At 46.3% G+C, this 12,519-nt stretch overlaps 1 protein-coding gene across 2 annotated transcripts in view; it reads left to right on the forward strand.

Annotated features, from left to right (window-relative positions):
- The window catches only part of EIF3A (eukaryotic translation initiation factor 3 subunit A), a 541,057-nt gene that overhangs the window by 196,491 nt on the left and 332,047 nt on the right, over positions 1-12,519 (forward strand). For both annotated transcript variants that reach the window (XM_069239244.1, XM_069239245.1), the window contains exons 11-12: positions 8,847-9,032; positions 10,143-10,490. In XM_069239244.1, the coding sequence (XP_069095345.1) occupies positions 8,847-9,032; positions 10,143-10,490 (534 nt within the window). The remainder of the gene's footprint in view (positions 1-8,846; positions 9,033-10,142; positions 10,491-12,519) is intronic.

Genomic DNA, 12,519 nt, shown 5'->3' on the forward strand with positions numbered 1-12,519 from the left:
ACCAGACTTCACATAGACTGCCCTTTCAAGGATGGGCAAGGGGCAGAGGACAAATGTTTAAAAGGGCGGTCCCAGCAAACAAGTGACTCATGAAACCAGAGCCTCTCACCACACGCAGCACTTGAGACAAATGGATACTCCACATCATCCATCATGGCTACTGTGTAGAACCAATAAAAACACCCACCAAAAGGGGTGAGGACCAAAAGAGAGCAACTCCATGAAGGAGTTAAAATCATTTATATGCCGAGAAGTGAAATAACTGACAAACAGGCCGGAGAAAATGTATCCCTGAGGGAGATCAACTAAGGAAATTAATTTCAACATACATCCTGTTTCCAAAACCAGAAAAATCACTACGACACTAAATACTAGATTTCCGCTTCCTAAACACGTTCATAAAGACACACAAATTCAAGATGACAGAGTTGCAAGATGCAATTCCACAACTCCAGGAAGTGGATTACATGGCAACCATGGACCTTAAGGATGCCTCTTTACACATCCCAATGAAAGGCAGACGCAGGAAGTTCCTACACCTTGTAATAGACAGGGGAAACTACCCCTAAAATCAGCACCCAGGGTGTTCACAAAATGCTTGGTGGCCGTAGCAGAAGGGGAATACACGTGCATCCCTACCTAGACGACTGGATGGTAAAAGTGAAATCCTTTTCCAAGTGCACAGATAGCAGAAAAACAATGATGGATATGCTGCACAGGCTGGGGTTCTCCATACACATGGAGAATAAATCACCAATACCAAAAAGGGAGAAAATCGTCCTATGAGCATAAATCAATACACCGCCTGCGAGAGTGTTCCCCGAAGTCGAGAGTTCTAGCAGTAGCATAGCAAGCTTGCTGCTTTCACAAGGGTCAGACTCTGACAGTGAGGAGAGTGCGGAAGTTGCTGGGTATGACGATTTCCTGTATACCACGGATCCCATATGCGAGGTTACTCATGAGACCGATCCAATAACAGGTCCAGAGCCAGTGCTCACAGGTGACAGGGAGTTGGGAGGATCTAGTGGTTGTCACACAGAGTACAAGAGGAAATTATTTGGTGGAACAGAGAAAACATAATAGTAGAAAGACCCTTCATGCAACCAACTCAGACAGTGACCATCACCAGAGATGCCTCACACATGGGATGGGGAGCACACATGGGGAAGCTCAGCATCTGAGGAATCTGGAAGCCATAGTAGGCAGTACAGCACATGAACATCCTACAACTAAAGATAGTTTTACTAGCCTTAAAAGCCTTTGAGAAACTGTTAAAATCGATACTTGTTCATACTGACAACACAACAGTGCCTTCACAGACAGGGTGAATACATTCCTTAGCTCTATCAAAACTAGTATCTTGATAGGAGAAGTGGAAGTAAGCCATCTAGAAATAGATGACCCTAACTGCAATATGATTACCTAGACAATCTGGAAGTGGACAAAATCAACAGAGAAGCATCCGTCTTTCTCTAGTGGAAGCTGAAGTAGATGGTGGTTGAACGGCTGTCGCAAACATGGGGGACACCAGAGATTGACCTCTTCACAATGCCAACTCTTTGCATTGAGGCACCCACACTTCAACACTCTGGGGATACACTGTCGATAAGGTAGCCTTGTCGGACATTTCCTCGCGCTTCCCAAGCACCCTTTCCACCTTCCACCGAAACAGCTCTGCACTTGTTGATCACCAGTGGCAAGACCGTCATAGGGGATGTTAATCCTTTTTGTCCACCAGTGGGCAAGGCAAACCTGGTTCTTCGAACTGATAGAGATGGCATGCAACAACCTGCAGTCTGCCAGCGTTGCGTGATCTGCTATCCATCAAGAGATTAGCTTCTCAACCCTGACCCAAATACTATGAGCCTGGCAGCATGCCTCCAGAGGACATAGAATTCGGAAACTTGGGCTTCCCAGAGAGTGCTATTGAAGTCCCAAGGGAAGCAAGAAGGCCAGCTACTAGAAAATGATACACTGCCAAATGGGAGAGGTACACAAAGTGGTGCCAGAAATCAAGCGTCTTCCAACACAGGACACGAGAAGCCAGTCATCAGATACCTTACACACCTGCTGGACAACAAACTAACTTAACTGTACCTGAAAGTGCACTTAACGGCGATAATGGCTTATTCAGGGGGACACATAGGGGAAAGTTTATGTTCGATGGCATCTGTCGCTGTAGATACGCATGTTCCGCAATAGCTCGCCATCTGGTGTTGGGCCGGAGTGTTACAAGTTGTTTTTCTTCGAAGAAGTCTTTCGAGTCACGGGACCGAGTGACTCCTCCTTTTGTCTCCATTGCGCATGGGCGTCGACTCCATCTTCGATTGTTTTTTTTCCGCCATCGGGTTCGGACGTGTTCCTGTCGCTCCGAGTTTCGGAACAGAAAAAATAGTTAATTTCGGAAGATTTTCGGCGGTATTGTTGCGTTCGGGATCGGCGTACTGACATTCAACACCGCATCGAAGATCGAAGAGCTCCGGTGCCCTTCGGGGTAGTTTTTCGATCCTCCGTCGGGGCCTGGTCGGCCCGACCGCGTGCTGAGGAACGCCGATGGAACGGACCCCTTTCCGTTTCTGCCCCAAATGCCACAATAAATACCCCTACACAGACCAACACTTGGTCTGCAACCTGTGCCTGTCACCTGAGCACAGCGAAGACACCTGCGAGGCCTGTCGTGCGTTCCGGTCCCGAAAAACACTCCGAGACCGTCGAGCCAGAAGACTTCAAATGGCGTCCGCACCGACAGCCCGACGGGAGTTCGAGGAACAGGAAGAGGAAGGTACCTTCTCGATCCAAGACTCAGACTCCGAAGGATTCGACGATACACAAACCGTGAGTAAGACGTCGAAAACCACACAAAGAAACATTTACAAGGCCCAGGGGACGCCACTGCCACCAGGCCATGGCTCAACCCATAAAATCGGTGACCGACCGTCGGCACCGAAAAAGGCCCAAACGGTGCCAAGATCGTCCGACTCCGGTCGAGACACCGGCACGCAGCCTTCTCGGGACCGAGAAAGTGCTGGAGACAAGCCTCGACACCGAGATGCCGGTGTGGACACGGCTCGACGCCGAGACAGCGGCACCGAAACAGATCGACGCCGAGAGGTTTCGGCCCCGAAAAGGAAAAAAGTCACCTCGGAGCCGAAAAAACACGCAGACAAAGTTTCGATGCCGAAACAAACTGCAAGCGACCCAGCTTCAGGCTCTTATACAGAAGAGCACTCGCTAACCTCCCAAATGCAGAAGCATAGGTTTGAGGAAGAGCTACAAGCAACTGATGCGGACCATACGCAAAAGCGTATCTTCATTCAGCAGGGGACAGGGAAAATAAGCACCCTTCCCCCCATTAGGAGAAAGAGAAGGTTGGAGTTCCAGACGGAACAAGCACCACAACCAAAAGTGGTGAAAAGAGTTACACCACCACCCTCTCCTCCGCCCGTGATTAACGTTTCACCAGCACAAACGCCATCACACTCCCCAGCTCACACCACCATGAGCCAGGGTGACCAAGACCAGGACGCATGGGACCTATACGACGCCCCAGTGTCAGATAACAGCCCAGAGGCATACCCTACAAAACCATCTCCACCAGAAGACAGCACCGCGTACTCTCAGGTGGTGGCTAGAGCAGCACAATTTCACAACGTAAGCCTCCACTCAGAACAGGTCGAGGATGATTTCTTGTTCAACACACTCTCCTCCACCCACAGCTCCTACCAAAGCCTGCCTATGCTCCCTGGTATGCTCCGGCACGCAAAAGACATATTTAAGGACCCGGTCAAAAGTAGGGCAATCACACCAAGGGTGGAAAAAAAGTATAAGCCGCCTCCTACGGACCCGGCTTTCATCACAACACAGCTGCCACCAGACTCTGTTGTTGTAGGAGCAGCTAGAAAAAGGGCCAACTCTCACACATCTGGAGATGCACCACCCCCAGATAAAGAAAGCCGCAAGTTTGATGCAGCTGGTAAGAGAGTCGCAGCACAAGCTGCAAACCAGTGGCGCATCGCGAACTCCCAGGCACTACTTGCGCGCTATGACAGAGCCCACTGGGACGAGATGCAACATCTCATTGAACATCTGCCCAAAGACTTCCAAAATAGGGCAAAACAATTGGTTGAGGAGGGACAGGCCATCTCCAACAACCAGATCCGCTCCTCCATGGACGCTGCAGATACAGCTGCACGGACAATTAATACATCTATAACTATCAGAAGGCATGCATGGCTCCGAACGTCTGGATTTAAACCAGAGATTCAACAAGCAGTTCTCAATATGCCTTTTAATGAAAAAGAACTGTTCGGTCCAGAAGTGGACACAGCAATTGAGAAACTCAAAAAAGATACGGACACTGCCAAAGCCATGGGCGCACTCTACTCCCCGCAGAGCAGAGGGAATTACAGCTCATTCCGTAAAACGCCCTTTCGAGGGGGGTTTCGGGGTCAAAGCACACAAGCCAGCACCTCACAAGCCACACCGTCCAGTTACCAAGGACAGTATAGAGGAGGTTTTCGGGGACAATATAGAGGAGGGCAATTCCCTAGAAATAGAGGAAGATTCCAAAGCCCCAAAACCCCTACTACTAAACAGTGACTCACATGTCACTCACCCCCTCCACACAACACCAGTGGGGGGACGAATAGGTCATTATTACAGAGCATGGGAGAAAATCACTACAGACACTTGGGTTCTAGCAATTATCCAACATGGTTACTGCATAGAATTTCTACAGTTCCCTCCAAACATACCACCAAAAGCACAAAATTTAACAACACACCATTCCAATCTCCTAGAGATAGAAGTGCAGGCACTATTGCAAAAGAATGCAATCGAATTAGTGCCAAACACACAAATAAACACAGGAGTTTACTCACTGTACTTTCTGATACCAAAGAAGGACAAAACACTGAGACCAATCCTAGACCTCAGAGTAGTCAACACTTTCATCAAATCAGACCACTTCCACATGGTCACACTACAAGAAGTATTGCCATTGCTAAAGCTGCACGACTACATGGCAACTTTAGACCTCAAGGATGCTTATTTCCATATACCAATACACCCATCGCACAGGAAATACCTAAGGTTTGTATTCAAAGGAATACATTACCAATTCAAGGTACTGCCTTTCGGATTAACAACCGCACCAAGAGTCTTTACCAAATGTCTAGCGGTAGTCGCTGCACACATCAGAAGACAGCAAATACATGTGTTCCCATATCTAGACGACTGGCTAATCAAGGCCCATTCGTTAATAGAGTGCTCAAATCACACGAATCATATCATACAAACCCTCTTCAAACTAGGGTTCACCGTCAATTTCACAAAATCCAAAATTCTGCCACGCAAGGTACAACAATACCTGGGAGCCATAATAGACACATCAAAAGGAGTAGCCACTCCAAGTCCACAAAGAATTCAAAATTTCAACACCATCATACAACGCATGTATCCAACACAAAAGATACAAGCAAAGATGGTATTACAACTCCTAGGCATGATGTCATCATGCATAGCCATTGTCCCAAACGCAAGACTGCACATGAGGCCCTTACAACAATGCCTAGCATCACAGTGGTCTCAAGCACAGGGTCACCTTCTAGATCTGGTGTTAATAGACCGCCAAACTTACCTCTCGCTTCTGTGGTGGAACAACATAAATTTAAACAAGGGGCGGCCTTTCCAAGACCCAGTGCCACAATACGTAATAACAACAGATGCTTCCATGACAGGGTGGGGAGCACACCTCGATCAACACAGCATACAAGGACAATGGAACGTACATCAAACAAAACTGCATATCAATCACCTAGAACTTCTTGCAGTTTTTCAAGCACTAAAAGCTTTCCAACCAATAATAGTTCACAAATACATTCTCGTCAAAACAGACAACATGACAACAATGTATTATCTAAACAAGCAGGGAGGGACGCACTCCACGCAGTTAAGCCTGTTAGCACAAAAAATTTGGCATTGGGCAATTCACAACCAAATTCGCCTAATTGCACAGTTTATACCAGGGATACAAAATCAACTCGCAGACAATCTCTCTCGAGATCACCAACAGGTCCACGAATGGGAAATTCACCCCCAAATACTGAACACTTATTTCAAACTCTGGGGAACACCTCAGATAGACTTGTTTGCGACAAGGGAGAACGCAAAATGCCAAAACTTCGCATCCAGATACCCACACAAACAATCCCAAGGCAATGCCCTATGGATGAACTGGTCAGGGATATTTGCTTACGCTTTTCCTCCTCTCCCTCTCCTTCCTTACCTGGTAAACAAACTCAGTCAAAGCAAACTCAAACTCATATTGATAGCACCAACTTGGGCAAGGCAACCCTGGTACACAACGCTGCTAGACCTATCAGTGGTACCCTGCATCAAATTGCCCAACAGGCCAGATCTGTTGACACAGCACAACCAAAAGATCAGACACCCAGATCCAGCATCGCTGAATCTAGCAATCTGGCTCCTGAAATCCTAGAATTCGGGCACTTACAACTTACCCAAGAATGTATGGAAGTCATAAAACAAGCAAGAAGGCCATCCACCAGGCACTGCTATGCAAGTAAATGGAAGAGGTTTGTTTGCTACTGCCATATTAATCAAATACAACCATTACACACAACTCCAGAACATGTAGTGGGTTACTTGCTTCACTTACAAAAATCTAACCTAGCTTTCTCTTCCATTAAGATTCACCTTGCAGCAATATCTGCATACCTGCAGACTACCTATTCAACTTCCCTATATAAAATACCAGTCATTAAAGCATTCATGGAGGGCCTTAGGAGAATTATACCACCAAGAACACTACCTGTTCCTTCATGGAACCTAAATGTTGTCCTAACTAGACTTATGGGTCCACCTTTTGAACCCATGCACTCCTGCGACATACAGTTCCTAACCTGGAAGGTGGCATTTCTCATCGCCATTACTTCCCTGAGAAGAGTAAGCGAGATTCAGGCGTTTACTATACAGGAACCTTTTATACAACTACACAAAAATAAAGTCGTCCTAAGGACCAATCCTAAATTTTTGCCAAAGGTTGTTTCACCGTTCCATCTAAATCAAACAGTGGAACTTCCGGTGTTCTTTCCACAGCCAGATACCGTAGCTGAAAGGGCACTACATACATTAGATGTCAAAAGAGCATTAATGTATTACATTGACAGAACAAAGAACATCAGAAAGACTAAACAACTCTTTATTGCATTTCAAAAACCTCATGCAGGAAACCCAATTTCAAAACAAGGTATAGCCAGATGGATAGTTAAATGCATCCAAATCTGCTACCTTAAAGCTAAACGACAGCTGCCCATTACACCAAGGGCACACTCAACCAGAAAGAAAGGTGCTACCATGGCCTTTCTAGGAAACATCCCAATGCAAGAAATATGTAAGGCAGCCACATGGTCTACGCCTCACACATTCACCAAGCATTACTGTGTAGACGTGTTATCCGCACAACAAGCCACAGTAGGTCAAGCTGTATTAAGGACATTATTTCAGACTACTTCCACTCCTACAGGCTGATCCACCGCTTTTGGGGAAATAACTGCTTACTAGTCTATTGCAGAACATGCGTATCTACAGCGACAGATGCCATCGAACTGAAAATGTCACTTACCCAGTGTACATCTGTTCGTGGCATCAGTCGCAGTAGATTCGCATGTGCCCACCCGCCTCCCCGGGAGCCTGTAGCAGTTTGGAAGTTACCTTCAATTATTTATATATGTATCATCTCAACCTTAAATAAGTGCATACTTAGTCACTCCATTGCATGGGCACTATTACTACAATTCAACTCCTACCTCACCCTCTGCGGGGAAAAACAATCGAAGATGGAGTCGACGCCCATGCGCAATGGAGACAAAAGGAGGAGTCACTCGGTCCCGTGACTCGAAAGACTTCTTCGAAGAAAAACAACTTGTAACACTCCGGCCCAACACCAGATGGCGAGCTATTGCGGAACATGCGAATCTACTGCGACTGATGCCACGAACAGATGTACACTGGGTAAGTGACATTTTCATTACTGAGCCAGTGATCAAACTGTTCCTAGAGGGTCCAAGAGAATAACCCTACCAAGGTGCACACCAACACCCTAACACCTAAACGTGGTGCGAACCCAGCTGAGAGACCCCTAAGTACCACTCCATAGAACATCACTAAAGTTTGTCACTCTAAAGACAGCCATCCTAATTGCAGTAACATCGCTATGCAGGAAAGTGAGCGTCAAACACTCACCAACAAGGAACCGTACCTCCAAATACACAAGGACCAGGGTAGTCATGAGAACCAAATCACGCTTCCTGCCAAAGTTCATATCTCGTTTCACATAAACCAGGCAATCCAAATACCTACCCCCACATACCCAGCCAATAGTATTCCAGGCACAGCCGCTGGATGGCGGAATAATGCACATCATGTGAATCTGGAAAAGTTTGAATGCTGCAAAACTGCTCTTTTAATAAGTAATTCATTTAATTACTTATTTTATTATTTATTTAATAAGTAGCCCTTTTGTTTATCCTCTATTGAAGAATGGGCAGGTATGGGGGGGTGGCGTATGTCATTGCCTCTTTTGGAAATTAGAGCTCATAGACTCATGCATGTTGATGTTTTTTTGCCAGAGTGCAGCATTACTTCTGTGCTGCTCAAGAAAAGTTTTAAACCTTGCCACTTTTTCTTGAATTTAACCCCAGATTACTAATACAGTGGAGATGCTGACAACAACCCTAACATTTTCCAGATACTTGCAGCAAACAAAGCAGTTGAATAATAACTTTTATTTTTATAACCTCTCCTTATTTCCTCCATCTTCTCAGGTGCGTCTTGATCATACAACTCGGTCGCTCAGCTTTGGCTCGGACCTAAACTACTCTGCTAGGGAAGATGCACCAGTGGGACCTTTTCTCCAGAATATGCCTTCTGAACACATCCGGAGCCAGTTGACCGCAATGTCTTCTGTTCTGACTAAAGCTGTTGCGGTTATTAAACCAGCGCACATACTTGTAAGAATGGCAGTTCAGAAATTATTTTTTATAATGCTTGATTTTAAATTCCACTCTGTGATGCAGCTCTGGTATTCATTACCTGGTATACATTTATTTTGCTTTGAACAGCAAAGTTGATAAACTTAACTCTAGAAGTAGCCCTTTACTCGTACAGGGGGAACAATACAACGGGGATGTTTAGTTCCCTGCTATAGGTTAAACTTGTGCTCTTAATCAGGGCAGTCAGTTTGTTGAGGCAGAGTGTAATTTGAGTCTGGGTACAAATGGAGACAATTTGAAATTGTCATTGTGATAAGTGTTTGTAATTAAGGAAACCTTTTTATTTGGAAGAAACTGGAGGTGGGTCATATCTCTTGATCTAGCTTTTCATGGGTGCCCAATAACCGCACCTTTTAATATTATTTTAAGTGTTCTTAAATGTACGATATTGACCTGTGTGCATGAGAGCTACAGAAGGTAAATTAGCATTGTATCTGCCTCAGTAGGTAGTGTTGCCGGTCCCCTTTACACACAACGTGAACCAATAATAAAAGACCATCAAGCTCTGGCAAAATAAACTATCTTAAATATTGAGGTTTTGTTCTTGGTTGATGGTAGCTTGTCTTTTTACTGAAAGTGCAACCATAAAACCCATTGTACTCAGCAGTTTACTTTATTCTGCAAATCATTGTTTCTAGATGAAAAAAATGGTAGAGTAGTTCAGGAGAATAGTTTTAGTAGCTGATTACCCAGTAAAACTGTGTCCACATGTTGAACCAATTATCTCATGCTCACAAGTGAACGCGATTGTGTGTGAACCCAGGTTCTTGAACCTGCTGCTTTTTTCAGCTGTTTTTTATGGATGTTTTTAAGTGTGTGCTCGATCCATTTATCTGTGTTCTGTTTATTCTATTAAAAAAAAAAATAGCACATTCGAGTGCATGAAAAATTGAAGTGACATACCATTTATTCAATTTGTTTGTCCATTTAAAACGTGTATTTAGGTAGAAGTATAGTGAGGAGATGGAGCACTGGGTCTAAGCTTGCTAATAGTTTTCACTGCTTTATATACTTCTGAATGTGGTTGACTTGAAACTAATTATTGCTTATGATGTCTTCTACCTTCAGCAAGAGAAAGAGGAGCAGCGTCAGCTGGCAGTCACTTCTTACTTGAAAAGCTCACGAAAGGAGCACCAACGCATCCTTGCTCGTCGTCAGACCATCGAAGAGCGCAAGGAGCGCTTGGAGAACTTAAATATCCAGCGTGAGAAGGAGGAGCTTGAGCAGCGGGAAGCGGAGCAATTAAAGGTGCGCAAGGCTGAGGAGGAGCGACTGCGCCAGGAGGCCAAAGAGCGGGAGAAGGAACGCATCTTGCAGGAACATGAGCAGATCAAGAAGAAAACCGTGCGTGAGCGGCTGGAGCAAATTAAAAAGACCGAGCTGGGAGCCAAAGCCTTCAAGGACATAGATATTGAGGTGCGTTGCTTTTGAACACGCTCTTTTTATGATTAGCGTGTTTACACACATTAATAGAATAACTTAATGCCAGGCTGTGTGGTTTGAAATGTCTTGAGCTTAGTTTAAAATCGTGTTTAAGAAAAATAACTCCATAGATAATGAAGTATCTGTTAATTAGTGAGCACAAAAAATGAGAAAATAGTTGATCCGAGTTTTCCCTACTGTAAGGAAATGCCTCCTTGGCATGGTTACCCCCTAACTTTTTGCCTTTGCCTTTGCTGAAGCTAAGTTTTGATTGAAAGTGTGCTGGGACCCTGCTAATCAGGCCCCAGCGCCAGTGTTCTTTCCCTAAATTGTACCTTTGCTTCAACAATTAGCACAGCCCTGGCACTCAGATAAGTCCCTTGTAACTGGGCCCTGTTGCCAAGGGCCCTGATGCCAGGGAAGGTCTCTAAGGGCTGCAGCATGTCTTATGCCACCCTGGGGACCCCTCACTCAGCACATGCACACTACCTCACAGCTTGTGCGGTGCTGGTGGGGAGAAAAAGTCTAAGTCAACATGGCACTCCCCTCAGAGTGCCATGCCAACCTCACACTGCCTGTAGCATAGCAGGCCTTACAGCCCGAAGGCAGGGTGCACTATACCACTGGTGAGGGAATATGTGCATGAGCACTATGCCCCTACATCGTCTAGGCAAAACCTTAGATATTGTAAGTGCAGGGTAGCCATAAGAGTATATTGTCTGGGAGTTTGGCCAACACGAACTCCACAGCACCATTATGGCTACACTGAAATCTGGGAAGTTTGGTATCAAACGTCTCAGCACAATGAATGCACCCTGATGCCAGTGTGCAATTTATTGTAAAATACACCCAGAGGGCATCTAAGAGATGCCCCCTGAATACCTACCCGACTTCTAGGGTAGGCTGACCAGTTTCTGCCAGCCTGACACACACCAGACATGTTGCTGGCCACATGGGGAGAGTGCCTTTGTCACTCTGTGGCCAGGAACAAAGCCTGTACTGGGTGGAGGTGCTTCTCACCTCCCCCTGCAGGAACTGTAACACCTGATGGTGAGCCTCAAAGGCTCACCCTTTTTGTTACAGCGCCCCAGGGCATCCCAGCTATGGAGATGCCTGCCCCTCCGGCCACTGCCCCCACTTTTGGCGGCAAGGCTGGAGGAGATAATGAGAAAAACAAGGAGGAGTCACCCACCAGTCAGGACAGCCCCTAAGGTGTCCTGAGCTGAGGTGACCCCTGCCTCTAGAAACCCTCCATCTTGAGTTCGGAGGATTCCCCCAATAGGATTAGGGATGTGCCCCCCTCAAGGACAGTAGCCATTGGCTATTGCCCTCCCAGACCTAAACACCCCCCTAAATTCAGTATTTAGCACATAGGTAGTGACCCATGTCCAGTACACGTGTAAACTGGTGTCCCTGCACTCACAGAATCCAGGAAAATTGATCTGGAGTTTGTGGGGGGCACCTCTGCTAGTACAGGGGTGCCCTCACACACAGGCACGTGCACCCTGCTGTCTGGGCTGAGAGGGCCTGCTGTAAGAGGGACTTCAGCGACCTGATGCACTGCCCTGGTAGTGAAAGGGTGCATGCATCCTTTCACGCAGGCTGCATTGGCAGGCCTGCTGAACAGTTTGCATAGGCTCCTTATGGGTGGCATAATACATGCTGCAGCCCATAGGGATCCCCTGGTGCCCCAATGCCCTGGGTACCTAGATACCATATAGTAGGGACTTGCTTGTGGGCACCAGTATGCCCAGTGTGGGATGAAATATAGACTTTGGGAGAGAGAGCATAATCACTGGGGTCCTGGTTAGCAGGATCCCAGTGAAAAACGTCAAAACACGGACATCAGGCAGAAAAAGGGGGGTAACCATGCTACGAAAGAGGGTACTTTCCTACAACCAGGTGCTCCCTAAAAGTGAAAACTCTACCTATCACACATCCCTGTGTGGCAGGTCTACTTATGCATATGGTATGTGTAAGTCATCAACATTGAAGGCCTTACAGCCCTATGGCATGGTGCATT

Source organism: Pleurodeles waltl, chromosome 6, assembly GCF_031143425.1.
Source record: "Pleurodeles waltl isolate 20211129_DDA chromosome 6, aPleWal1.hap1.20221129, whole genome shotgun sequence".
Lineage (NCBI taxonomy): Eukaryota > Metazoa > Chordata > Amphibia > Caudata > Salamandridae > Pleurodeles > Pleurodeles waltl.